Source organism: Eleginops maclovinus, chromosome 18 (genome assembly GCF_036324505.1).
Source record: "Eleginops maclovinus isolate JMC-PN-2008 ecotype Puerto Natales chromosome 18, JC_Emac_rtc_rv5, whole genome shotgun sequence".
NCBI lineage: Eukaryota > Metazoa > Chordata > Actinopteri > Perciformes > Eleginopidae > Eleginops > Eleginops maclovinus.
In genome coordinates this window covers 11,336,434-11,362,240 of record NC_086366.1, presented here as the reverse complement: position 1 = coordinate 11,362,240, position 25,807 = coordinate 11,336,434, and the positions used below count along the sequence as shown (strand labels likewise).

General features: G+C 39.3%; 1 protein-coding gene and 1 long non-coding RNA gene across 2 annotated transcripts in view; one reads left to right on the top strand and one right to left on the bottom strand.

Annotated features, from left to right (window-relative positions):
• The window catches only part of LOC134879721 (uncharacterized), a 53,417-nt gene extending 36,075 nt beyond the window's left edge, over window positions 1–17,342 (top strand). The window contains exons 2-3 of the long non-coding RNA XR_010167865.1: window positions 16,932–16,970; window positions 17,056–17,342. This is a non-coding gene — a long non-coding RNA (uncharacterized LOC134879721). The remainder of the gene's footprint in view (window positions 1–16,931; window positions 16,971–17,055) is intronic.
• On the bottom strand, window positions 13,174–24,978 carry abhd15a (abhydrolase domain containing 15a). Its single transcript, XM_063906208.1, has 3 exons — window positions 24,048–24,978; window positions 17,073–17,425; window positions 13,174–16,080 (listed from the first exon to the last, which is right to left on the bottom strand). The coding sequence occupies exons 1-3, from the start codon at window positions 24,585–24,587 to the stop codon at window positions 15,438–15,440; spliced, it is 1,536 nt and encodes a 511-aa protein (XP_063762278.1). The 5' UTR covers window positions 24,588–24,978; the 3' UTR covers window positions 13,174–15,437.
• Window positions 24,979–25,807: the final 829 nt, after the last annotated feature.

Here is a 25,807-nt window from a genome sequence, read left to right as displayed (position 1 = left end):
GCTTAAGATTAACGTTTGCGAGGTCTACATCGGCAAACATTTTCATAAATATGCTACTAATTCTTGGCCTTTTGTTGCCAACAGTGGTAACTTCATACAGAAAAGGACAGCAAAACATGCACACCAAAAATTGCTAATATTCAATGTATATAAATGTTCCTGTGTACCGTTAGTACCGGAACCACACACTGCTGCATCTGGGTTAAGGTTTACTCACCGCTCACAGGCATTATGAGTAGAGACAATGTTGAAGCATATTTGAGCTCACTAATAACTGCATAGCTTTATTACTCAAAATATAAGGTGACGGAAAATTGCAACAAACAAAAGCTGATGCCACTTATAAGTATAAAAGTTAGTGTTTTCTTAGTTTCTGTTAACTTTTTGTAGCTACTGTACTGAAAATTAGGTTCTGGTTATAAAAAGTAGAATTTGACAATAACAAGTTAAAGTGATTATGACACTCTTTACCTACTTTGAATACAAGTGTTAAGACTTTTCAATCAATTATTGCCCACCTATAAACCTCTGAACAAGGTGTGATATTAACCTTTGAGGTTTCTTCAATGTCATAATTTCAGTTTCTGACATCAGATGAACTCCTTAAAGGTCTTTTTGGATGTCACATACTTTACAACTATTCTTTTGTCTGGGTCTTTACTCTAGTGCTGCTCTGATTTGCCATCTTTGTTCACCTGCCACCACTACAACACATACTGTTTTTCCCTTGAGAGCTGTCTTCCTTACAACTTTTCAAACTGAACTAGTGTGGGCTTTTTGGATGTGGTCCTCTCTGAATGTCAGTTAGACATTAGTCACAGGGTAAGGGTAGCACACCTATCACTTTAAGAAATACCTCTAGCGAAAAAAAAACTGATTAGTAGTGCTGGCAGCCAACCACGTGGAGTGCTGTGTGGAGACCGAAGCCAATGAGGAGCCCTGCTGGCTGGAGGTTACAAAAGCAGTCTGAACCCAGTGACTCAGCAAAGTTGAGTGCGTGTGAGATGACACTTTGCAGCGATTTAAAGGGCCAGTGTTCTGACTTGCAGCCCTCTCGAAGGAAGCTGAAAAATGCACTTTCAAAATCAGGCCAAGTGTTCACTCCCTCCCTCTTGTGCAGATCACAAAATGTGTCCCAGGCATTCATTGGAATATACTGTATACTTGTTTTAGAACAACCTTGGCATCAGGATCTTATTCTTCATCTAACTAACTTTGATATCCATGCTGGCATAATGAATGGCCTCTATGTCATGAAATGTGTTAATTTAGTTTTGACCTGATTTTGTATTTTAAGTCCCTCTCTAGAGAACATCATTCTAAAACCGGTTTTAATTTCATTCAATAATAATCTATTTTATTCTTCCCTTCCTCTAACCTCTTTCCTCCAATATCTCTGGCTGAGTCATACTGACACTGGTGCACAGATTTGCTGTTGATAATGATTTAGCCCTTTCAGCTCTGTTATGGATTGAATGACCCACATTATGATCTGGTCAGGCACTGTTCATTCTTCCTCTCTAAACTGTAACACTGAGCAGTCTGTGAGCAGCAGTGGAAACTTCCATTAGGCCACGGGGCACATATACTCCTGAGTATTGTTCTGGTCAGGCCTGCAACAGTCAGCATAGCACACCTCTGTGACAAGATACAGGCTAAATATATATAGTGTGACTAGCAGTAATTCAGCAACTGCAGCCATCTACAGCATCCCAGCTTCCACTGCAAGAGAAGAAGCGGCCTCTTAAAGACGTAGTTCACACTTTTGTGTCATTAAGTGCACAGACCCTTTGGGAAATACGATTTTCACTTTCTTTTGTAGGATTAAATAAAGAAATGTGCTGTTAGCACTGATACGCATAACAAATTGAACTTTTGTCTAATCTCCCCTAATTCCTTTTAGTTTTTGTCAAGCAGATGGCTACCTGTGACACAATCCCGGTATCCTGATAACGGATGCAAAACAAAATGATTTCATGTAAATGCCAGTGTTACAGACCCAGTGACCTTTCTGGAATGTTAATTTTCTCCTTTATTCTAAAACACAGCATGAAAGATATGCTGAAATCCAAGTGATGTTCAACCACGGCAAGCGATATTTTTTTTAACCCTGTGGAAAATACTTAACAAAGGTTCAGTACATTCCTTACCATAATTGTCAGTTGCTCTCTGCAAATGCAAAGACAAGTAAGAGAATTTAGGGCAAAGGTGAACTGAAGATCTTGTTGGAAAATATGTCGGTGAATGAGTTTCAGATCACTATTTATCTTTTCATGATACAAGGTGAATGTACAGACAGTTTCCCTACCAGTCATCGAAATATAAGATAAAGGAATAAGTCTGTTCCCAGTGAATAACACATTGGTCCAAAGTGCAGTCCTCCTCGTGCTCTCCTTTCTGTGCTCTCTATACTCTCCTGCAGTCACTGAACTGTAACCCTCGGTCCCCGTCACCTCTCCATGTTGAGTTGGTTTGTTCCAGGAACTGCTCTCGCATGAACCCTGACCCCTTTAAGAAGTCATCCTCTGTCTTCATAGATTGAGCCAGAAAATGGTGGTTTCTTATTGAGTCATGTGATCCCCATCCAGCCATTTTATACATAATGCTTGATCATAACTGTAACCCGAATAAACCACAATATATTATGCAAAGGTCCCAGCTGACATTAACCTCTGTTCTGCCAGTGTAGCAGTATTTTCAGTTTAAAGGGTAACTTTGGCCAGTTATATCATTCTACTTGTTAATCTCTACTCTTCACAGCAGACCAGGAACTCTGATCCCTTTTGCAAGTAAGGACGAGGTGGCCACAGCAAAGTGCACTCATGCCCGAGAACAGCATTTCCATAAGGTTTATCTTGGTTGCCACATGCAGGGCCAAGGCCTACCTACTGATATGATTAGCCTTGCTGATGGAAAAGGAACACATTATCCTCAGACAGTCTGATCCAAACACCCTCATTCCTCTGTAATGCAGCTCTCTCTTACTAAAAAGAGAGAAGTAGTAGATGTGACTGTTGAAGCTAATAGATGCAGACAGGCTGGCTGAACTGTGGCCGTCGAAACTGATGACATCACTGCGATAGGGAGGACGTGGTAGTGACAAGTGGTCGCTATTAGAGCTGACAGGACACTCTCCGGCACATTCTCTCTCTATGTATCAAGAGTGCCAGGGCTTGCTTGCTAGATTAAATATTAATATTGTCTAGCTATTCCATTTCCCCCTAAAATTGTCATATTCGTTTGATTAGTTCGGAACAGTTAATAGGAACCTCCGGCAATACTCTGACATGCCAGCTTTCCAAGCTGTGACACCAGCAAGATGCCTCCACCCGACTGTCACTCTTACTGATCAATAACCTCTTACATAACTTGGTTTGGACTGGAGGCCAGATTCCAGCTGACTGGAACATGTGACAGGGCTTTGACTGTGTTGACCCACATTTTCCCTTCGTCCTGAGAACCCTGCCCCCCCATTCCACTTCCCTCTCTCCCTTCCCCCCTCTCTCCGTCTCCACTTCCCATCTTGTCGCTCCATTAGCCCTAACCCCTCTCTACCCCTTCACACCGACCAGGAAAGCAGTCATGTAGGCAGTCGGATCCAGACTTGGGTGGGTCAGGCCTTCTGCGACATGCCCAGACATGCATGCAGACAGAGCGAATGACACACAGGGAATAGCTGGTGGCGGAGCAGTAGCTTTCACTTGGAAAGATGACATGACAGGAGTGTTGGAAATTGTTTGACTTTGTATGTGTAACAGGCAGATAAAGTGTGGTGTCTTGATGCTTTGCCTGGAATTTTCAGTTTTCCCTCTAACTGCTAACAGTCAGTGTTTGGCAGCAACACATTACGTTGGGACCGGTTGGAGAAATGGGATTGCTTTTTTCAGTAATTTCAAAATTCTGTCATTCTGTCTAACATAAATGTTAGAAATACAAGTAAAGATCCGTTATTTAGACATTTTAAAGGTACACTTGTTTGCTGATTTATCAAACGTTTAATGGAAGGTTTTTTTCCCACCACTGCTAGCCGTTGTCTTTGAGAAGGATTGAGAAGCAGTTTGATCACGGCAGTAGGGGTGTAAAGGTTTGCTGTCATATGAAGATGCACAGACACTTTAAATGGGAATTAAACTTTATGTTGTTGTACAACTCTGACAATACATATTCCTAGTATCCTTGATGCTTTTGAAAAAGTTGATGAAAGGTACCCGACAGAGCATAATGACATCATAATTAGTAGTATTACTCTTGCATTTTTCTTTCTTACTGATAAATCAGTCATTTCAGTTGTTGTTTTTTCCAGTTTTCTGAGGTTTTGTTAAAGGTTTTAGTGCTTAGGTGTCCAACCAGTGTTTACACAACATAACCTTGTTGTACCTTCAAGAGAGAAAGAATATCTCATAGACAAACAACAGATGAAGCAGGTTGCACACTGCATTGCTTCTGCAAAGTTCTGCGATGTTCTTAAAACGAGCAATCAGACAGTTTTTACTGAGCTGGAGTGAGGTGAACCTCATTCGGTTTCCTGCCACATTAACCTGTCTGACTTTACATTACAGTAAGCTGATTAAGGCACAACAGGTGTCCCTTTAAGTGTTTATTTCACTAAAACTTACTCCACACAAGCGCTTCTGAAATATTCCTGACTAATCAGTTTACCCTCCGCAGCTGAGGGGGAACTCTTTGTGCTGAGAAATATCTTTCCTACAACCTTGAGTTGTAGTTTTGACTGGAACTAAACAAGACAGTCGAGGCTTTCTGCCTCGTCATTGCTTGAGTGCTGGCCAAAAAACAAAATTTTTGATACTGATACTTTTGCAAGTTTGATGCTGGTTTATAATGGTAACTACTAATTCTAGGAAATAGCCACATGCTTGCATCACAACACATTTATCAGTTTTGTATAACATTTCTTGATGGAATCTACAACTTAATTTTTTGATACAGATTTATCATGCTTGTGTGCACTGGGCTGAAAACACCAAATATTTGTAAACTGAAATAGGTACATTTTTAGATCTGGGTATACCAAGGCAACATAACACTGGAAACTCCCGGCACTGATCATGACTCATCCTTATGGAAAATTTGACTTGTTACGTGTTCTAAATAACTTGGCATACAAAGACTTTTTAATTCGTATTCTGTTCTCAATAGAATATGTATGTATTTTGTCTCTGTCATCTGCTTGTGTTCAGTATGTAGGTAATTAGACTGTGAATTGCACTTTGCCTGTAGCTAGTTCTTTAAGAATTAGCAGTGACTCATCAGAAGCTTGCTTCCTGCTTCCATAAATAGCCAGTTATTCACTAGCTTAAACAACAGGTACTAATCAGAGTACAGAACCATGTTTTTAATTATGTTTTACAAACTTAAATATTATCACAAAGTTTCTCTGTTATTAAACACAAAAGAGTGGGTTGTACTTCTCAAATCCAATATTTGAATTTAATAATTTATTTACCATCCAAGTTAAGGTTGGATGTCAAGTTTGAAAGGGTTTTATGGAAAGGTGCTGCTTTTTTTTAGCCTGACGAAGGAATTAAAATATAACTTTTATAAGTCTCAGGTACAGGCTGTTTCATTTCCCAAGTACAACAAAAGTCCACATTCAGAGTTAATTAATGCAAATCAAGCACAGTGACATCTTGAGACTGTTCTACTTTTTTACACTTTTATTGCTGTAGTGTAAATTGAAGGAAGCGACCTGAAGTGAGAAAAAGAACGAGAGGAATGAAAGACATAGGGCAGACAAGAAGGGTGGCAGCTAAGATACAGAGATTTGTGAAGGACGTGAGGAAGAGGGCTGGTATTTTTCCGGGGAGTCTTGTACTGCATGCACACACACACGCATACACATATACATACACACACACACACACACACACACACACACACACACACACACACACACACACACACACACACACACACACACACATATGCCCACTTACTCTTTTTTTTTTCTTATACATCATATTATTTTTCTTCTGTCTTCCTTGTGCCTTTCATCTTTTGTTTTTTTTTTGCCTTGCCTCCACTTTAATTTTACTCATCTTCTCCTACATTCCTGTTTACTTTTCTCCCTCCCGCCAGACCCCTGTCTTTCTTCCCAGCCTCCCCTTCAGTCCCCATCTGGAGCCCTCGTCAGAGCTGTCTAGCCTAGACAGACACCAAGGGCAAGGAAACATCCTTCAATGACGCCTTGCTATCACACACGCTAATATGACACGGACTGAAAAAAATGTCACTTTTGTTTCGTGTGTACAGTGTTTCAGAATCTCGGCCAACATGTTCTGTATGTATGTATGTATGTGCTTGCATGTGAAAGAGAACACTCCCTGAAATCCATTCTAAAAGCAGCTGCTCACAGGCTGTTTGCTTATGTAACTTGTACTGTAAAACACAGGAGAACAAGAACAAACTGGCTGCCCAGGACAAAGGCCCAGCCCTCACTGCTGAGATATGTGTGTTGGTCTGTCTGTCTGTCTGCATCTAGGAAACACAAAAAGAGGGAGAAAAATGTAAAAAAAAATAGTCAGAGAAAAACAGAGTCCAACTTCTCTAGACATGAAGATAGTGTAAGCTCATACTGCACGGGACTGGTGTGCTGCAGATGAGGGGAAAGATGAGCCCTGCTGCGCCCTGGCAGCCCACCTGCTGCTCTCTGGCCCTTATCTACTGTTGCTCTGTCATACAGCGCACTGCTTTGCACAACACACCATGGGTTGCACAAGGAGAGAGAAACAAGACAAGACAAGATCACATTACAGGCAGAGAGAATCAGTGTTAGAATACAGATGAGAGAATATCAGAGGCCTATAAACTCTTGTATGATTGCAGCTGCTGCCTGGAAAACTTAGTCAATTTGTTTTTTTTCCTCTAAATAATCCCAATCTCTTAATACTACTGAGTTATTATACCGTACAGTTAACATGTTTTTCTTTAAAGCCGCAGTAGTTTTTTTTTAGGGGGATATTTTTTTGTTTCATATTTACTGTACATAGGGAACAGGACTGCTTCCATCATTTTTCACCGTTTGACTTTGTACAGTAGCCCAGAACTGATCAGATAAACATTCACATGTTGCTTCACTTTGAGGCTATTGCAGTTGTCCCACATGCTTGTAAAACTTTGGCAGATGCTGCCTGAATTGTGTTGGTCCTGAAAGTGCTATAGTTAGGATGGTCTGAAAGATACTACGACATTACTGGGATTTTGCTTAGCGGCTCAATATTGCATCATGTAAAGGGACGGGTGAGCAAAGGAGTATTCATTTGGTTGCAATTTGTGAAAGTAATGCTAGATGTTGCCAGATCCTACACACTGGCCCTTTAAAACACATGGCTAATTGTAATAGGAGTGGGTCTGATCTGCAACTGGGTCACAAGTACACAGTGTGGTTTTGAGTATTGCTCAGTAGGGGTTTAGTTTAGTTACTGTATCAGTGACTGCATATATGACAGAAATATTAGGGGTCTGCTTTGATGCTTTTTAATGAATTGTTTAACATGAAACCAGGATTGAGCAGCTTGCATGTGACTCTTGTCATATTTGCTCTTGTCTTGAGAGTTGCTTTGGTTTTAGTTGCCAGTGCTGGTTTGACTGTGTGCTGAGACAGTTTGGCAGACCAGGCTGACTGTCATGTTGCATTAGCTCTTCCAGTTTAGTCTGACTCTAATTTAGCCTGAAGGAGAGGATGTTACCTACCAGCAACCTCATCATACAGAACAAAGGACATGCATACATATGCTACATGTGCAGTGCGAGATGCACATAGCCACACAGCAGCGCTTGCTAACAAACAGTATGACTGTCATTGTCCCCCCTTTCTCACCCTCATTTCCCTCTCTTGTGTCTCTCCTGTGCTGTGTCTTGTCCATTCGAATCCAAACAAATGTGAAACTAGCACAGATGGAAAGCTAAACCGCTCCTCGCCAGCAGAGAATGGCCACACTCTATGAAACCCATGTAATGTGACATTTAAGGAATTTGCTGCAGGCTGGCCACAAATACCTGCAGCTTGAGTCTGAGACGGGTATGTAGGCTTACTAAAAACAGCATGTTGACTTTCATTTTCTGAAAAGCTTTTGTAGGTGCTTAAATACATGTTTGGCATTTTTATAATACTTTGGCATGTTTCTTAATGGGGGAAATCTATTTGTAGTACAATTACTCTTCAATTACGCAAAAATGTTTTCTTTTGTTAAATTATTTTAAAGTTGTATTTCATGTGACTCGGTTGGGAGCAAGTATTTCTGTGCATGTATCATGTCATTGGTATCAGGTAATATTTGTGTTTCTATTACAGTTTGCACTACAAACAGCTTTAAAAAAAACAGTTTGACAATTGATTAAAAGCATTTAAAGATTACATAACGAAAATAAAGAATCGTATAGTTACAGGTAATTTGTCAGACAACTAAACGTTTTCTGACTATTTTCCCACATTTTTTTAACATTTCATATGCAGCCCCCACTAATTCACATGACGAGTAAAGCCTATAAACTACCCAATACAATATGCTTAGTAGGTTAAAGAGATGGACCAACATGTAAACTGTGTGCTGTCAGTGGATCCTCACTAAGTGGTAGTTTTACACATTGTGTTTGCACTTCCTTCTCTATCTTTTTTTTGCTTACATTTTGAAACACAAGCTTTTTATTACACTGCCACGACACACACTGTACCACAAATTTGCAGCAAGGGTGCAGATATCACATTGTCAAAATCATTCAATCTGAATCAGCATAAAACTGATTTTAATGGTGACCAACATGACTGACATTAGCTGTGTGTTTTCCTAACATTGCTGGAGAACATTTTTCATCATACTTTCTAATGACATTGGCAGAAAGCAGTTGATCAGCTCAGATTTACACTTACATTTAATCTACTAAATCTACTAAAGCTGAAAGCTTACCAACCTGCCCCTGTTGAAGCCTGGCACACAGAGAACAAAAAGTGCAGATGTTATACAACTACATTGTTCTGTTGAGATGTAATATAATGCAAGTACTGATTGGGTTACTTAACAATACTTACTTAGCATATTTTAAAATTAAAAAAAGAAATACACTTATCCATTACTCCTTACTAAATTTAAATCAGTCCCCCTGACATCACACACACTCTTGGACATATTGTATGTGTGCTGAGTTCAGTTTGTGTGACTCTGCAGATATTTATTTGAACTGCCAGCTTAATATACTTCCCATGTGCTGAGCTCTAATTTTAAACTATGTGCTAAATATACTGACAGTTTCCAAGCCAAAAGCAGAGATAGCTGCGTCATTGTGTCTGTCAGTCGAACCCTGCAGAAGTCCAAGCGAAGATCCTTTCAGGAGGACACCTTGTTTATGCCGCCATCTGCTGGCCGATGCTCCAGAACATGTGGTCTCCATGGCGACGTCAGATGACATGTTTGGATAGTAAGGATGGGCAAGTAGGTCGAGTGATCTTGATAAAGGCATCATTGTGAAACCAGGTCACAAGGAAGCAGACAGTGTTTAAAGGGCTTACGGATGCACTGAATAAGGATGTGATCAGAGCTCTGCAGTGGCTTCATGTCTTCTCTTCGCTTCACTTGGTTTACTTAACTTTCCCTCTCAAAACCACTGGAAAACTTTGGAGGCAAAACACATTTTCTGACTCAAACCTAAAACTCAGTATTAAGTATATACATTAAGTTTGGCTGTCATAAAAATGGCCAAATATATATAGAAGATAAATGCCTTTTTTAATACTGCGATAAGTAAACTAGTTTGTCTTGGACCCTATTACGCCACAACCTCACTTCTTGTAATACTGTACATGGATTCAAGATTCAAAGGCTTTATTGTCATATGCACAGTAGCTACAGTGTAGGTTTGGCAATGAAAAACAATGCAAAATAATGTATACAGAAAATAAATTAAATAAAACCAATACAAATACTGAAAGAAATAAGAGAATAGAAATAAAATAATGCAATAGAATCGTGAAAAACATGAAAGTAAAATAAAATTAAAAGAGTATATAAACACGTAAATGGAATATGTTATAAAGACTTTCTTAATCAATACAATTAATGCCAATTGGACAAATACAAATATTTAGATACAAATATATATCTATCTATTATGCTTTGGGGGATAACATTTTAATTGTGATTTGAACACACAGGCCATGTTTTAACTACTGAGATTGAGACCAGAATAATCTATTTTCCAGACAATATCCACAAGATGGCGCTCCTGATCAGAGTAATGTTCTGTGGGATATCCCTGACTCTGTGGGTTGTGTTTTTTTATTCTTATGTACTGCGCTTTAAAATACTTCTTTAACAGAACACAATGATACATTTGTTTGAGGTAAAAGTTACAAAGGATATTTAAAATAAATGCCTGATCAAAACCCAGACATCAATCCCAACATTTACAATAAATGAAACAACCCACATCTTTACTCCTATAATAAGAGATGAGAAACCCACAGTTTTCTGATGTAACTGGATTTCTGAGAAGCTTATTGGGCCTTTTAAGCTATGTCAGCAATCTCACTCACTAACCCCAATGAACTGTGCCGTGGTAAATAATGCATCAGAGATACCGCATGTTAATGTTTAGTATTTAACAGCCTCTAATTTCATAAAAGAAACGTTTTACTATATGTTGTGACGAAGTACATTTTCTTTCTTCATTTTGTAAAAATTGTAAACGGTCTTAGTCTTGCTGGTCTGTGATAAAACTTGAAGCGAAGCACCAACATGTCACCCAGAATTTACAGCAAACATAATGTATATACCGCACTAGGTATATACCTCTTGGCACACTTGAAGCTGAGATAAAATAAACAGAAACCTGACAGTCATGAAAACAATGTTAATAGGGTTAACAAACAGCAAAAGTTTCAGTAAGAAAGTGGAGGACTTGGTGGTGTTTATCTCTCGCTTTCCTGTCCACTATATTATCTTTTGTGTTTTATTTAAGTTTTAAACAATGTAAACACCAGGCAGGGAGACAAGAAGGCCTCTATATAATCATCTTCTGTACAGCATAACTCCTATGTATACCGCCTAGAAACATATAAACATCATAATACTCTAAATCCTAACTTCTCGATCCCCATCCTATTCAAGAACAGCTAGGTTGTCAGTGACCCAAACCTAATTGTCTGTTTGTATTGTTGTTGGCATTTTGTTGCTCTGCTCTCTGATTACTTTAGTTGTCTTGGTAAAACTTTGCACCAGATGATATTTAGAGTTGAGACACTACTGGCTATTCTTTCTTAACTTTACACACTAGCCAAACACCAGCAGAACAGTAAACATCTCTTGTTAAAGTAAAAACACTTCTGGAAAACTCTACAAAAGCTTTTTCATATATGTGGCATGCACAAAACCTGTACACGCAGGTTTCCAAATGTTTAACTTGCACATTGTTACAGTAACATTAACAAATGTACCCTCAGGTTGCATACAAACATACATTAACACATAGGACACCTGCAACACACATTCAAACCATCTTGATAATGACAATAAACAGAACACATTGTATCTAGTTAGCAGCACACTGATTTTGGTTTAGCAAACATGCAAGGAATCGGATGAAGTACTAAACTGTGTAAACCAGAGAACTGCCCACTTGATAAAAGCTTTGGCTGCTGCATGTGTCAATGTTTACTGTGATAGTGTTTAAACATAAAACATTGTTGAAGTCTTGAATCCACACTTGTACTGAGAGTAGACAACGTCATGTTTTTTGCTGCTCCTCTTTGACCCAAAACAGCTCTCATGTTGATTTTGGTGAGTGTTTCAGTGAGTCAAATCCTATTGTAGACATGAACATACTCAGTGTGGACATGGGTTTTCAGAGCTAGTCTGTTCTGTTAATGCTGATGAAGCCCAAAGCTTATGTACAATACAAGAAGCTTTTAAGACAAATGCATCAAGGAAATTGCTTGCAATATAATAATAAACTAGGAAATGCTTAGCCTAGCTTAGCATAGACAGGAAACATTATAGATTGCTTGTTTAATCTGTCATAAAGCCTAAATGCTAAAACAACACTGAGGTTTTATGTGTCACCATGAGCTTCTCAGGAATCCGGGTAGAGACTCCAGGACTTCCTACACCCAGCTGAAAACAGTACGTTATTGCACAGAAACCCTCGTAAATCCACACATTGACATTTTGACACTTAATTTAACTTTAGGCACAAAATAATATAGGCATAATTCCCCAAATGTCAAACTTTTCTCCAAACCAGCAAAGGCCCTAGTGTACTGAACTGAGATATGAAATTATGAATTCAGCGTTTATATTTTTAAGGTGAATACTGTGTGATTTCTTCATTCTAAAATGATTCAGACTTACTTCGAGAAGCTTACTGAATAGGATGTCGACTCAAAATCTTGTCCGTTACTTGCATGTAAAGACTGTGCTATTGTGTATTTACTCTCTAGGCTTAATTAATCAGTCTCTGAATCCCCAATTGTACCTCTTTGTTTTGATTAACATTATAATACAGTAAGCATTGTGTATTCATGGAATCATACAATCATATATTCTTCTAATCGTCCCAGTTCAGAAAAATGCCCTACAGTGCGTGAGCTTCGATTTAGAGAACCTTGGATTTGGTGTAATCGAAGTGATGTGAATGTCAAGCTCTTTCTTAATTAAATATCAATCATTTTAATCAAATCAGTCTCTGATCACTAAGGCAGAGGGTTGGGTCTGAATTGAATAAGCAAAGTGGTAAAGGGCAATTCAATCTTAATAGCTTGATTTGCTAGTGAAAGGAAATGAAAGCCAGAGCTTATTGCTAGGAAAGAATAGCCGGCTTTTAGTTGTAAATTATAAAGCTTAATGTGAAAACTAAAATAGGACAGGTAGTATAAAGCCCCCTGCAGTCACCTATACTCATTTTCACCATGTGCTGGCCAGATTTCCTTTCCTGTAATAAAGAACCACAGACTTGCCTTGCATAGAGATCCCAGAGATTGAATGGGTTTTGTTCCTGATCCTTTCAAAACAAGAGTGAAATAATGTGCCTTCTAATCTGAATCGCATACAAGTGATACTTAGAATAGTGCTTCTTAAAGTTCAATAAGCTCATAATAAACAAAAGATTGCTTCATTTCTTTAAAGCATGAAGATGTTTGTGTACAAAATGAACTGGAACCAGAACTGGGAGCATATGTTATTTACTGCATATTGGATAGACAGATGTTGGTGTGCCTGTTATTTACAGAAAACACACAAGTTATGACAACATTAGTAAGATTTAACTGCGATGATGTGCAGAGGCATTAGGCAAGGCAAGTTTATTTATATAGCACCTTTCAACACAAGGCAATTCAAAGTGCTTTACAAAAAAAGTGTACCTGTCATAAGTACTGTATTTAAGCCTATTAGGCCTTAATATGTGAATATTAAACTCGTAATTAAGCACACTGAAATACTGCTGTAATGAAACAGTAATTTGTGCCTGATCATGTGCATAACAATGAGACAGACTGCACTATTGAACTAGGTCAAACTCCTATTACATTTTAATTTTGTTGAGATGAAGGATGAACATGTGTACAGGGAAGAGAATAGGACAGAACTGTAACTACTACAAACCGCATCGTTATCGTGGCTTGTTTGGTCCCACCTACACTATAGACAATCGTAGCAGTCTTAATACCAATTGAAAATCTCGTTTGATATTTTGTATTTTAATTCTTTAATCCTAATTAGCCATTGTTATCATTGCAGATTACTTTGACCTAAGCATTATCTGGATTAATAATGGTGACATTTACATAGTATAGTAATCACTGTGTCTGTGTTGGCGTGTTTGTGAGTGTGTTGTGTATATGTGTGTGTTTGTCACAGGCTGTTATTTTCTGTATGAGAAAAACCTTCTGTAGATAATGAGTGTGTATAAGAATATCCTGCATGTTTTTGACTGCTTGCGTGTCTATGTGTGTTACGTGTGTGGGTATTTGTATGTGTGTGTGTGTGTGTGTTTGATGGTGAGGATGCATGTTGACAATGTGTCTGCTGGCACACATTTTGTGTGTGTCTGTGTGTACACTGCTGTGTTCCAGCTGTCTGAGAGGATAAGGCTCAGTGGGCGGACAAACACTGCAGTGAATGTCACACACTCGTACAAACACACACACACGGAGCGATGGGGATTGTGCTATAATAGGGAGTGTCTATGAACATTTACTCTGCAGGGGTTTGACAGGAATCCCAACTTTAATGAAATGCACTTTATAAATACAGTGATATAAGTAATACATGAGAAATAATATTATACTATGCAATCAAATGTTATTCTATGGACATATTGTTGATTTTATACTTTTATATTTTTTATTTCTTAACTTCCATCACACAAAATAACACATTTAAAAAGGTGTATCACATGTTTATGAAACAAAACAAAAATGTGTGAAAAACAGTGCCTGGTAGTTTTGTGTCTTGAGGCTTTTTACTACTCTGAACCCTGGATTTCATTATTGAACTGTTGAGGCGACCTTTTAAAACCTCTGAACACTTTCAACCACATATGTATTACTTTGTCTAATGTAAATATTTATAATTAATTGGCTTAATTCACAAGATTAAACCCAAATAGCTCTATTTTACAGAGGAATTTCTAAACAACATTATGATGCTTTAGGTCTTCATATGAAACCAGCCTCCGTCACAGCTCCACATCCTCCAGATCCTGAGCAGCACTGAAACCTTGGAGCCCAGATCTTAAATGATAAAGTGCTTCCAGCAAGCTCATTAAAACATCATTACCTCATGACACAGTTTTTCCTTTAAAAGCTAACTTGAAAAAAACCAACATTTTCTTTGAAATGTACCTTAACACCGAATGAGTTCATTAAACTAAATAGACAATTAGCTCGAATTAACTTCATATTTTGCCAGATTTGTATCTCCTTAGTTCTCTAAGCACAATATGTTGAATATTTGTCCTCCAATAGTCGGTGATATGAAGAATAACAGCTATATACTACAGTAAGTAGGCTACAAATAAATTGTGAAAACTTTGTAAAATGTGAGGCAGATGAATCTATTAATCAATAATGTGTGTGTGACATAATCCTTGAAAGCTTGACAGCTGTTTGTGAAGAGATTTGTATCGGTCCCTAGAAAAATATATAGCCACTCATCTTTAGAGTTTAGTGTCAGCAGTTAAACACAGCAACTGCATGCAAGCATGTGGCCTGTCATGATGTTTTGTCCTCTGGGTGTTTTATGGCTAACCTCACGTGTGTGAGAACAACACCTACTTGAAAACACTCCATGACCTCACAACATCTGCACTTTTCTAGTTTTGGACATCTTAACACTGAGTGCCACACAGGCAGAGTTCTTGACATCCCAAATCTGCCTAAACAACATCAGACAGCACCAGTAAGTCCATTAGCTTCCATTAAGCTCCCCTCATCGTGTATAGGACCTCTGCCAGTTGTAAATGGCATGGATATTATGGGAACACTCTGGCACTCGTTTACATGTACTGACGCTGCGGTGGCGGAAAGTCCTCCCCCCTGCTCCTCCCCCCATCCCCCTCCTCCTGGCCACAAGCTGCTTGGTTCTCTCTTCTGCAGCGAAGAAGTCTGTGGTCGCCCTGAAGAACTCCAGCAGAGCTTTGTGGCTCCAGCTGATCTGACGGCTCCCCATCCCACTGTTCAGTGCAGCCGCAGGACTGACTGAACCAAATGCACCAGTTGGGTTCCCTTCGGACTGGGTGGAGAAACCACAGTGACCACCATGGTCAGTTAGTAGGAGGAAAAAATGTGGGTTTGTCTCAAAGAGTTCCAAGGGTATTGTTGATTGGGCGTCACCGCGGATCGGGTCATCCCGTGCGCACACACTCAGAACAGGAATAGCCACTTCGTCCACGTCTCTCAAGGGCTCATTGCGTTCCCAGTAAACATCCCAGGTAGCTGAAGTAGTGCAACTACTGCTCGTCCCCTGTGGTGCAGCTGCTGTCTGACAGAACAACGCCTCCTCCAGGTCACGAAGGGAACAGCTGGAAAACAGGGTGTCTGTCTGTATGGTCTCACCCAGCACCGTTTTGTACCTATCCGTACACACACACACACACACACACACACACACACACACACACACACACACACACACACCCAACAAGAGGATACCAGTAAATCAATTTTGTAGAGCTGGATGGGACTCATATTCCCCAGGTGCCATTGATTTGAGAAACTCTACCTGGGTCACGATGTCTCTCAGAATCAATGACTTGACACTGAGCAGACCATCTGTTGCTATAGTAACTTAATTGTCTCTTTAATTGTCTGTGCCTTTCCAGTAAAGGATTAGTGATTACTTGTGTCTGTTTTTCTTATACTCCCTATGTCACCGTGTCTCCTTTCTGTCTGATTTCAGATCCAAAATGATATGGTTGTCTCGGTGTAATTTGTCTTTTCCTCAATTTTGTATACCTTAAGCACCATCCTTATATATCTTATGTCATCTTTTTCACACGGAGATATATTGCCTGTGGAAAACTGAAAGCTGTTTATCCCGTTCAGTCTTTCAAAACTCAATATTCACGCTTCAACTAGTGCACTGTGTTCCAAAGTGATAGGATGTGTACATGCTGCTTATCTTCAGCCTCCTTTCCAAATATAATTTCTTGATAGGTTACAATGTTGTTTTGGTCATGGTTTATCAAGTTAATTGCTGATGACTCGAAACGTTGCAAAACTCTAAGGTTACTGTTAAACATATTTCAGGATAGACTAAGAACTACCCTACTTGCTGTAATTGTGCTTGGATAATAAGGGAAAGTTGCTGACATTTTAATTTGCTCATATTATAGTTTTTTTTTAATCTGATCTTGCCCAAACTGGCAAACCTTCTTACCCTGTTTATAAGCTGTCTGATCATTTCTTGTTTTTTGTTTGACAGGTGTGCAGTGGTGTCCCTGTGATCCCAGCGTTAACTTTAGTGAGTATCACTATCAATCATTAAAGATGAAGGATATGAATGTATTATAACCATTTTGCCCTCTCATCCCTTGATACCTCACCAGCATGTTTCCGTACATACCTGCTGAGACAAATCTTCTGGTAGAGCACCAACGTCCACTGCAGGGGCCAACACAGCGCGTTCTCAAACCAGCCCTGACAGCGAAACACGGGGGACAGGCAGACGGCCGCCGTCACATAGCTGGATGATCCACACTCCCCCAGGTAAGAGAGGAGAAGGCCCGACCCGGTGCTCTCGCTAACTGCATACAGTTTCCCTGCAGGCTGTCGGTGGCGAATGTAGCGCACTGCCTCGCGCAGATCTGCCGGGTCCCCGAACTGCTGCAGCTTGAGGGTGGTGAGCGGGGTGCTGTTGTGGCTTCGGCGGTTGAACACTGCAGGGAGGTAGCCATGGGACAGTGCCGTTTCACACAACTGTGGAGAGATTGGGTGGAGAAAATAAATAATAATCTCTCCATATGTCTAAAATGTTGATGGATTGTGAGTGTTATGGGAGATTTCCTGGGGAATTCTGTGTTTACTGTGTCCAGCCATGAGACGAGATGGGAAAGACATTACATTAATATCAATATTACAGAGAAAGGACAATGTTCCTTTTGTCCCCAGGAAAAGCACCTGAAAAGGCAAATTAGTCTGACCTGGTGTCTTGGTTATAATAGCACAGAATGAAACAATGCTTTCTTTGAGAAAATGGTTTCCATGTCGTTCAACTAAATGCGGATGTAACACCTGAAAATGGCATGGTAGGCTACTACTACTTTTTATTGTATGGAAAAGTAATAAACAGTCGCCAGGCGAAGTGAGAACTCAGTAAAATTACAGGATTAAGTGTTTCCCTCTTTAACTCTGCTACTTCAGCACTGTTCACTGTAATACTACAGAAAAGGTTTAACTGTCATCACTTCATCGGAAGAAAACACAGTAAACATTTGTCATATTACTGAATTCATTATATTATATTTTATAGTTTCATCAAATGATTTCAAACATTTGAGGAACCAAACGTTGTTGGACTGATATACTTGGAAATACAGTTTGGTACTTGAACATAACCAAACGAAACTTATGCATCCTGAGATACTGCCATTACAATGTTGCCTAAACAAGGGCCAAAACAAGGCAATGGATTGGTAACATTAACTTGAAAGCTTTGAGGCAGTTATCAGACAGTGTAGAGTCTTTGTGCAAAATGTTATCCTTCACCAATCTCATTAATGTGATGAAAACCATGCAGACGTATTCTCTGCGCAGACAGCCTCAACCTGCACAAAGCTCACACTGGGCTTGGTGCAAAATTGGCACACTAACAAAAATTGCTTACGTACAGAAAACATATTTTTTCAACCTGAGCTCTTGTTAATTTTGTTTTACTTTTTTTTAAACTTTAATGTTGAGGAGGATGTAGTTGAATGATATGAACTCAACATTAACTTAGAGTATGTGTCTTTCATATCTTTAAAAGGACTTTTCTTTGACCCAAAATCTTTTTTTCCTTCAAAACAAGGCTCAGGAATCATTTCCTGATTTCAGCTTAGCAGCTTTTTATCTTTCCCTTTAAGGCTCTTGAGAAACTCTTAAAATCTAATAGTTCTGCTATTGTTTTTTTTTCTATCTGCATGTTTACAGTAAACTGTTGTTTACTAGAAACATTACATGCCTATAGCGGTGTCAGTGAAGGAAAGAAGTGTTTGTACTATACGTGGCATTCATTTTGAAAGAAAAATACATGCTTACATACTTGACATATCAACAGACATAAGTCAGCCTAAAATGTATTCTTTATTGATTGAAAATCATAGGCTTAGCTCTGAAAAGATCTGTTTCAGTTGAAGCTCTGAATATTACCTTTTTTTATTGACATTCAGCATCAAATGAACAATTCAATACAGTTCAGATACAGTATCCCACATATCCATGTTTGCCACAAATGTCAGAACAGTTTTTTTATAAAAGATACACACATTCAAAAAGAAAAAACAAAACAAAAAGGAGACAAAAACTATGAACAGGGAGGGAGTGATCTTGTCTTCCTGACATAGGCCTAATCAGTTGTTTGAAAAAATAAAATCAGGTCTATGGGGCGTTATGTAGTTAATCCATTTTTCCCAGTGGGAAGGAAGTTGTTCCAATTTATGATTAACATATGCTGTTATCTTCTCCATTTGGTAAATGTCCATTGTAATTTCCATCCATGCTTTCACAGTTGGGCTCTCCTGTGATAATCATTTCCTGGTAAGGTCCTTTTTACCAGCCACCAGCAGTATATTCATTAAATATGTATCTCTTTTCAACCATTCTTGAGGTATATATCCAAAATACATGGTCTTACTCTCTAGGGGAATTACAGTCAAAAATATCTTGTAGGGCACAATATGACCTTTTTTTTAAGAATAAATTATTCAATCCAGTGCAGTGTCTGGAAACATAGAGGGTTTTTCTCCCCCCTTCAGCTCCAAAAAGAAGAATAGATGTCAATTCTTTGTTTCTCTACACAGCTTTGTAGTCACAAAAATGAGTTTTATCATGCTTTTTAAAATCTGCAGTAATTCCAGAGGGATTCAGGGAGAGCTGCAGAGTAGTTACATTAAATATTTACAAGAGAAAGGCTGCAGTCAGATTTCTTTGGGTTGTTTTTTATAAAAAAGAGGATTTACTCAGCTGAATATGTTGCCAGGCAGTGTCAGTGAGCACTGAGCAGAGCTAATTCCCCGGAACATCATTCATTCATTCATTCAAAGCCCCTCCTTAATTATTCCATAGATACAATAGCATTTTGAAATATGACAGGATGAGAAGAGCAATTTAAAATTAAACATAGCTTTATTCCCAAAGATGTTGAGACACATGATGAGATATTTCATAATTTAAAGTGCGCATGAGGGTTGAGCGATGACCGTTGCTGCAGATTAAATAAGGTGAGATCGGCTTACTCCTGCCTGCTCGGTAAATACAGGAGCATTGAGCTGATGCACTTTGTGAATAACAGGCATGCGTGATGAGTAACAACTGGTCACAAAAAAAAAAAAAAAAAGAGCAAACATAAAAAAAAACACTTTTTGTTCAGAAGCAAAGCAAATGATAGATTGCAATAATGAATACTGTTTTGACAATCTAATACATTTGCCAGCTTAGTGGGAACATTAGTCCATACTTAATGTGACTATTTATTTTGAATATAGTGAAGTGACCCATTTCGAAATCCTATTCATGCAGATTAAGGGTCTGGCAATAATTTTCCTAAAATGCTGTGTTGATACTCGATTTGTCTTTTTTTCAGCTGTCAGTGTCATTGCAAGAACAGTGAAAAACAAACAGCAGCTACTCAGCAGTTTTCTGCCCGAGCTGATAAACTGTCAGCTCTGTGACAAATTCCTTCAGCAGGGACTCAAACACTGGACAACACGCCAGCTCTCATACACACCAGCCTTCTTACACACACAAACAAACACACACTTACAGGAGGCATTCTCTTCCTCCAGTGCTATGAAACGCATAAATACAAAAGGGCTTAAACAATACGTAAAACAATATTCCCTTCATGATAATTGAGCGAATCTTCCACTAGACCACCTCTTTTGTTAAACAAACTTCAGGAATTTCATCCCGACATGTTGCCACAAATCAAGTTAAATTAAGGATGCTATTTGATTAGAAGCCTTTTAGAGGCAATAAAGCATTTCAATACAATGCGCTGTCCTCTATTCAGGTCAATCGTTTCCCTAAATACTCATCAACAGGCATGTGATACATTTCCAGGGAAAAGAGTTCCTCCTGAGTTGGCAAAATCTTGGACCTGCAGTCCAAGACTTTACCAACATTAAACAAATAAGGAACTACAGGCTTTTCTATTACCAATTAGCAGAAAGATTCTGATATTTAAATGCACCCTGTTACTATATAGTTTCACCCAGCAATACATGTAGATGTCTTCTAGTTATTTCATTGCTCTGTTGATAAACTATGCTAGAAATTAGCTAAAAGTTAAAAAAATTGTGTTATATGATAAATGCTATCCTCAAAGTGAGTTACTTGGCAGTTTCTGACCAGTTATTTGCATCAACCATAGTAAAAGAGTTGTTATTTTCTTTGACCCTCTGCATTACAGCAGGCAGACAGCAGGGGTTTTCTACTTTGATATAACCAAGCAAAAATACACATGATAACCCAGATGTATATGAGAGGTCTTACAACAATATGGACTTTAAAATAAACTGTGAAGCTGCAAGACAGTCTATTCCTCTGTATGATTTTCAAAGACACAAGCATCATACACAAACATTCAAAGGGGATAATAGCTATCTATTATTAAGAACATATCCCACAGTTTACATATACACAAAATAATTCCCAACCAATTTCCTAGCTTCATAGAGTGTTTGTTGCACTGGTCTTGTTATAAAGCTTAGTAATGTAAATTAGCATCTACTTTTTCACTGGTTGGTAAGGAAGTTGTTTATTTCTCCTTTTTTCAAAGACAGAGCATCAGCCATGAGTCATAACAGAAGAGCTGCCAAACGATGAGAGCAGATGGAATATTCCAGGTAGTGAAGAGCACAATTCGGAAAAGTTTGGGGCTAGTTTGCATTTGTCTGTGGAACGTTTCCTCTGTCTACTCTACAAAATCAGTGCATCCATTGTGTGTCCTAAGTATTGCTGCTACTGTTACCCCTTTCACTGATCTAGCCATTACTGTTAATGGTAAAACGTTCCCACTTTTACTGCATGAGCGCTTTGACTGTTATTCAATCCTGCAAGAAATTTTGACTAAAGCTGCTCTCTCAGCGAGCAGAAAGTAAGTAACTAGGAATGCTCTGAAACACAATCTAAGTGTTGAGTGGTATTTTACACATAATGACTGGATAACAGCATATGACACCTCGTTCAGAGAAACAAATACTTGATGTTAATCAATACTAAGTCACAAAATTGTATTTAAACTGCTCATAGGTCTATCTGCTCTGTCAAGAAAGTGTTGCGGGTGTAAATCATGAGGCATGTCTACAGGAACATTTATGGCCTTTCGACACATTTCTCTAAACAGAGTATGTGTCTCATACACACCTTCAGTATATCATACTGTCCTTTTTGTGGGACATCGTCTTTGAGGGTAAGGAAAGTATGGTTTAAAATTTAGCTTGATTATGATTGAGATCACAAGATTTTAAGAAAGGGTAGCTGTGAATTCAGAATACCTTAGACCTGTAAGTTATGAAAAGATTGATCATGCTCATACTGTCAGTGTACAGTGTACTGTCACAGTGTAAATATGAGCTTATACTGCAGCAGACAGTTGGCTTTGGTAGATCAGAGTGGTTTCAATTTATTCATCCAACTCCCTAAGGAAAGTGTATTTCCCCAAATGTTGAGCTATTGCTTTAAGACACAGAAACAAAGGGACAGAGAGAACACTGGCACTTTATTTTTGGTAAATGTGTTATATGATCCTATTGTAATGTAATTCACTGCACTGTTGTTTAATGAACTGAATGACTGACTAAAGAAATACTTAATGTCAGTGTGTTCTGTAAGTTTTGGTATGAACGCACTAGCTCTAAAGCCATTGAAAACATTGTGATCGTTATGTATCAACATCCACCCATACCATTATTCAAATAGACATGAATTACTTGAGACAACATAGAACAAACTGAAAGTAAAAATATGAATGATTTAAAAGGAAATGGCTCATTCATACATTCACGAGTTCCAGACATGTGGTGTGTAAAGAGAAAGAGACAGGGACCAAAGCCCACACACTCTAAATTAAAACCTACCCTTCCCTCTCTGTTTCTTCTCTGTGTCACAGATAGAGCCATGTGTATGTGTAGGCCTAGCAAGCATAGCACTTTTTCCCTTTCTCTTGCGTGCACATGCACACTGGGTTATGCAGAACAGTGACAGGAGCAATCCTAATTGGTGTATCTCCCTTGTGGTTCTCTCTACTCAGATGATGGCCTAAAAACACGAGGCACGGATCTGTCTGAATGTGAACCTTTATTTTCATCCCTCAATCATATTTTGCTTTTTCCCATGGCCTTAAATGACCAAATATTTATAATTTTTTATATCTCTTTTATTTCATCCCACTTCTCTCTTCATCCTGAAATCTTTGTTTATGGTTTGAGGTATCAGTTACAGTTTTAGATTAGTGTCAACCACATTTTGTTTTGTTGGTATTGAGTTCTGGCAGAGTTGTTATATGACATGTGACTGACAGGGTGTGTGTGTGATGAATGAGCACGCAGAGTTAACTGTATGAGATGAACTAGCATGATGCCAAGTGCCCAGAAATGTGTGAGCGCCAACAGGCAGCGATGTAGAGCAGCGCTTCACTTCCCCAGGCCCCTCAAGTCAAGCGATGCTTTGTAATCCCTCACTCAATTACATCAGTCAGTGCATTGAAAGAGCAGTTGAAAGACTGGTGCTGCCTCCGCATCTGCTCTTTTTCTTCCAACTAAGTGATTGCCTGTGCCCAAATGGCCTTTGTTGAGTTGCCCTGGCATCTTCCCACGTCTCTTTTTAAATTAATGAAAGCCTGACTTCTCTTTTGATTAGTTGTGTCTTGCATTTTCCCTCTGAATTAGAAAATGATTTGCTCAGTTTTTGTTTAGCATTTCTGCACTTTAGCTATGAAAATGTTCACTTCTGTTTTTTTAAGCTTAGAATGCTACTTATCATGAACATCAGGCCACTATACACTCTCATGCTGCTGCTGTAATGTTCAGCCTGTTGACTCATGCTGTGTAACACAGATTAGACACTAATATTTGCAAGATTTAGGTAAGCAGGTTTGTGGACTGTTAAAGTTCCTATTTTTTTTGTGTTGTAATGATGATATATAGGCTACTAGTCCTTGAACCATCGGCTGTATAACTATTTGGTTTATTTTTTATTCTTTAACCTTTAATGAACTTCGTCGTCTTGATCTTTTGTAAGATTAACTGTGAAGCTTTTTGCAGGGATGAGATTGACCTAGTTATTGTACTCCTATCATCCCTATGCCAAGTGAAGTCTGTTAGAGAAGCCAAACACGCACCTTGAGCAGATTCCTTGTGATCTTCCCAAAAGAGTTTGGGATGATGAGCAGAACAGGACTAGTAGAGTGGCTCGAGGTCCGGCGTCGTTTCTGGTATGTGGGCACTGCCCAGTCCAAAGCTACCAGCCCCTCATCGCTCAGCTGTAGGTTGTCCCGCACAAACTGGACCGGGCTGTCGTACCGACAGCACGCCTCGTACACACTCTGGAGCAAGGCGCTGGCTCGCCACGTCCACCCGATACACGGCGAATAATTACTGAAAGTCCTGCAGTGTTTTAAGAGATAGTTGGCCAGTGCAGACGGTTTGCAGATCAGTCCCACGGTGCGTGGCTTCTCATCGGTCCTGTCCCCCGCCTGGGCACCGTCGCTCCCCTCTCGCTCTGAGACGCACCTCCCGGTCTTGTCAGTCTTTGCCAGTTGTGAAATCCCCAGTCCCTGATGCAAGGCATCCGACTGGCTCTCGGTGTTGAAATATTTTAAACCGGGCCAGATTAAGACCACCAGGATCACAAAGCACAGAGCCACAAGCCATTCCAGCATTGGCACGGTTGGGGAGAGCCAATGAACACCACACGGTCGCTTTCCACACCGTATTATGGTTCCTAAGTTTTAGTTATACATTTAAATGAGAAAACACAGTCCACAGAAACATGATGCGTTTTACACTGTGTTTTACACTGCGTCAATTTTGTCCTAAATTGATGCTCAGCTCGTCAGTGAAGTTTGTTGTTTACCTACGGTGCCAAGGCGCACTAGTCCCTCGTCTTTTGTAGGCGTGCTGTCTCAGTTACGCAGCGTCTCTATTGTTCCAGCTCACTCCAAAAGCGACTTCATTTTTCCATTTCTGTTGACACTTTGAATTAACGATATTCTGTCAGTGATTCATGCATCCAACGCAAACTGCTTCGTTCGAGCTGTTACTTCAACCCAGCAGCTGGCAGCACAACAAATGTCTGTTGGCTTTGCAGAGCGGAGCTATAGTTGGAAACGCCTTCATTAATGTCCAACCCCCCTCAGAGTGAGCAGGTACCCTGCTCGTATCTGCTCTTATTAGCCATCTCCTCAAATTGGCCTCATTTCGGTGAACCTAGTACAAGAAGTGCATCTTGATTGTTTTTTACACAAAGTAAATCTTCCCGAATCCCTCTCATGAGCCTCTCTCTTTCTCTTGCTCATTCTTTCTGCCAGAGAAAGAACTTAAACACCTTATACTAAACTGTAGTTTGCACAGTAATTATTAATACATCTCAGTGATTTTTTTCTGAAATGATTTGGCAAGTTAAGTTAAGTTTGCAACCAGTGTGCAAGAAATGACTAATAAATTAAGCTTGAGCCTAACCAGTTTTGAGGGGCTTATTTAGTGTGGTCATCACCATAACGTACTTGTAGGTGGTGAACACCTACAACTTCACATTCACAGCAGAGAGACAGAGACACAGCAACTTGCGAATAGTTGTAGCCTTGGTTGTTGTTGTTGTAAAGATAAATAACAAGAAATGTTTAATGTACATCTTTATAATACAGAAACACAGCTTAGTGCTATTACTCTTGAAAAACTTCTGTGCCATCTGTTTTTGAGGAACAAATTATTTTGGACAGTCATTTAACTGATGCCAGCATAACACATCACTGCAGTCTACTGAACAAAAACTGATGGCAGTGTGAGCCAAAGAAAACAAACCCAAGCTGAAGTGACAACACGGTACATCGATGCAGTGTTTGTTCCAATTTTTAATGCCACACCATTCCTGTGGTTTAGC

Excerpts from the sequence above, each read along its gene's own strand:
- abhd15a (XM_063906208.1), bottom strand. The coding sequence starts at position 24,587 with ATGCTGGAATGGCTTGTGGCTCTGTGCTTTGTGATCCTGGTGGTCTTA. Across the intron at positions 17,426-24,047 it reads TCACAAGGAATCTGCTCAAG|TTGTGTGAAACGGCACTGTC; the intron begins GTGCGTGTTTGG and ends ATCTCTCCACAG. Across the intron at positions 16,081-17,072 it reads CAGAAGATTTGTCTCAGCAG|GTACAAAACGGTGCTGGGTG; the intron begins GTATGTACGGAA and ends GTGTACGGATAG.